The 3,466-nt window shown below is 36.1% G+C and overlaps 1 protein-coding gene across 1 annotated transcript in view; it reads left to right on the plus strand.

Annotated features, from left to right (window-relative positions):
• The first annotated feature begins 373 nt into the window (after nucleotides 1-373).
• LOC102763809 (orofacial cleft 1 candidate gene 1 protein) overlaps nucleotides 374-3,466 on the plus strand; it is a 69,911-nt gene continuing 66,818 nt past the window's right edge. Inside the window, exon 1 of the mRNA XM_006767155.2 lies at nucleotides 374-434. Coding sequence (XP_006767218.1) covers nucleotides 423-434 — 12 coding nt within the window. The 5' untranslated portion in view covers nucleotides 374-422. The remainder of the gene's footprint in view (nucleotides 435-3,466) is intronic.

Genomic DNA, 3,466 nt, shown 5'->3' on the forward strand with positions numbered 1-3,466 from the left:
ATAAATATAGTCCAACTACCTAAAACATGCAAAAGCAAGTTTTCATAATAACCTTAATACAATTTAATATGTCACATTTTTGGCAGAAACCAGAAAGTTTAGGCTATTAAGATTAAGTCTGAGGTTTTCATAGAGATTACGTTTTTAAAACATTCTGTGACTATTCAGTTTATTTGATGTCGGGCTAAATAAACAAGAACAACAATAATAAAAACAAAACACCAGCTCAAATCCTGTTGACTCTATGCTTGGGTTTTTTTTTTTTTTTTTGGTACCATTACATAGCATTACAGCAATAAGCTCTTCAACCCCAAATGTGTTATGGTTGGGGCAATTTATTCTAGCTTTCAAGTATTATTATTTTATTTTTTAGAGGAACTTGATTTAAATTTGTGTATTGCCAAGGGAAAGGAGCCAAGAACATGGATAGAGAGGTAAGATTGATATAACAGTAATCTCCTTTATGACTTTTTTTCCTTTAAAAGCAGCCTTTTAAGCTTTATTTTTCATAATAATATCGATAGAGAAATAGTATAAAAGTGAGTAGAAATTTAGCCTTCTTTGTAGCACTCATGGGTAAAGAGGATGATTAACGAGTGTAGCAGACAATGTCATAGCAAAAGAGTCCATAGAACTTAAACAAAAGTGCATTCAGAATTTCCAAGGATTCCCAGGATCCATAGTAGGCCCTCATTGTGCCTGTCCTCTGTTTCTATTTTTTGAGTAGATTTATAAACACAGCACCACATATTTTCATGTGGCTTATTGCCCAGGGGCAGAATTAGATTTACTGCACTGGAACTGTGAAGCTTGTGAGTTTTGGGCAAGGGCTACAGTGAAGTAAGTAGTGTAATTGTTTTTGTGGAGTGACCGTGGGACCTCCTCTGTTCTGAATTACACATGGCTCAACCCTTTGACCTAACCAGATTCAGCAATGGCTGGCAGAACTCCGAAAGTTGTGCTGAAAGGGTCCATCACTGACAAACTGGAATGTTATCTGTCAGGCGAGATGTGGGCCAACAACCACATTAAACTATAGTAATTACTAGTGAGACCACGTTGTGACCACCTCAACTTCATTTAACCCATCATCATATCATCATTATTTCAGCACGAAGCGCCAGGGTGGGAAAATTTTGGAAGCCAAATGTAGCATGGATAACTTTCATTAACAGAGATTTTAAATATTGGATCATCTTCAAGGACATTTTGCCAAATTATCCGAACATATTATTATGATTTTTAAAAAATACATAAGGTTTGAGAAATGCTATAAGCTATAATTAAAATTTTTCATCTCGATGAGTTTAATTTAAAATCTCTACAAATAGATAATAGCCCACTGATATATTTCCTCAAAGGAATTAATGCTAAGGGATATGCAGAGAAATTCTAGTAAAGGTTGGAGAGAATTATATGTGCTGATATTTTTGCATTTATGGAGAATTTATCTATATCTATGTATGTATGATTTTAAAATCATCCACTTGGAATTTTATCTTCAATTCAGTTGGTTACATTTTAAATGGCAGTATAAGCAGAGAACTTTGGTTTACTTTCAGGCACTTGACATTATTTTCCAAACTAGTCATGTTTCTGAAACATGTCTGTAATTTTATATATATACATACATACACACATACATATATATGTGAAGTCAAGTATATGTTCATTGCATCAGGTTCCTTATATCCTTAAAATTCTTGATATACTCATTTGTTTATTCACTAAATTAAAGCCCTCTATAGGTATTTTACAACAAATTGGAAATAATTTAGCATTTACATTTATTCTTTCTCATCTGTGGCAACTTGGGCTTAATATTAACTCGATTCTTAGTTACATGACATTTAAAATTTCTTTAAAGAATGAGCAACTTTAACTACATTTTTTAGACATTTTATTCTTTAACTCTAAGGACTCTAAAACATGAGCAAAGGTAGGTCCCCATGAGATCATTTACAAATGAAAAAGAAATCATTATAATACCCTAATAAAGCCTCTAAAAAAAACGGCATTTAGCCCTACCTTTATTCTCATTAGCAGTAAAGAGTTTGCTCTCCCATAATCTAACATGCGGTGCTTAGAGCAGACAGGTGCAAATTGCAAGCTGTTTCACTTTGGCTGTTGTCCCCTAAATCGACAAAGTAATAGACTGGGAGAACAAAAAAGGTTCCAGCTCAAGCTGCATAAATGCAGTCTTAACAAGGACACACCAGCTGGCTAGGAGAAGTCAATGCAGCAAATACTAAATACTAAATACTAAATATTTCCTTGCCAAGGAAAACGGCTTCAATAACACCCGTACCTTTTATTATTGAAATGATGTTCCTTCAACATTATTTGGCTTGATTGTAAAGGCGACGCTGTGGCGGAAGCAATAGCAACAGAAGCCAACATACCTGTTCCTGTTTAGCATCATTACACTTCTCTCAGCGATTCAGGCATGATTAGCTTCCTGGAGGTGGACCAGATTGACAGGATTTTTATCCAGGTCTTTTTTTTTTTTTTTTTTTTTTTTTAAAAAAAAGTTTTTTTTAAAACCTGCAAGCAAAGCCCCCAGAGCAGTGAAACAACAAAAACAATCACCACCACCCGCTCCTTGCTAAAGTGATGAATCTGCTGAGCTAGTTTGCAGAAAAACGCCCACAAAAACAGTTGTTCATAGTAGAAACACCTACATTTACTTCATGGGAGAGACATGCCATGCCCATGTGTTTAGGAATCTAAGGTATGCGTTTCTGAAAAGGGGCCCTAACTTGGTCATTCCAAAGTTGCTTCTCTTTGTGACTTCACGGTGTGCACTGGAACTGCTGTCTGGGAGAAGTAACTTCAACTCTGAGGCTGCTGACAAAGTCCCACTGTGTGAACTTACTGTGCACTCCAGGGGAGGGAGAGAACCCCTTGTTTACTCCTGGACAGAAGAAAACAGCTAGACACAAATGAGGGCTGACGGTTTCATGAAGCACAATTGGTTGATCCCAGATGCAATCTGACTGCTCTGAACTGAGCGGTGATCTGTGCAGTATGCAGAATTCACTTTCTTGCTGGTCTGTGCCCAACAGGCTCGGAGCAGTGCTGCCTGCGCCCCTGGCCATGGCTTTGAGTGCAAACAGAGCTGAACACTGCGCTGTGGGACCCGATTTCTTCTGACAACAATCACATTCTTTTAAAAGCTTCATGGTTTTGCTTGCCATTGGTCATAAATGCACTTGTGATGGTTGTTTGTGTTCGCTACTCTATCATAGATTTCTTTTCAAGTTGAGAGTGTAGTAATCAAAAGATATTTTTTGTTTTTTAATGAAAAGGAAAATATCAAAAACACTGTTGGCTCTTACAAATTTCAGGCAGTTTTATTCTTTTCACTTTAAACCACAAAATATTACTTATATTATAGTTACATTTCACAGGATAAGCTTACCGAAAAAAAAATAAGGTCTGATTTGTCACTATTCAAGCATATATA

The sequence above is a fragment of the Myotis davidii genome, unplaced genomic scaffold (assembly GCF_000327345.1).
Source record: "Myotis davidii unplaced genomic scaffold, ASM32734v1 scaffold342, whole genome shotgun sequence".
NCBI lineage: Eukaryota > Metazoa > Chordata > Mammalia > Chiroptera > Vespertilionidae > Myotis > Myotis davidii.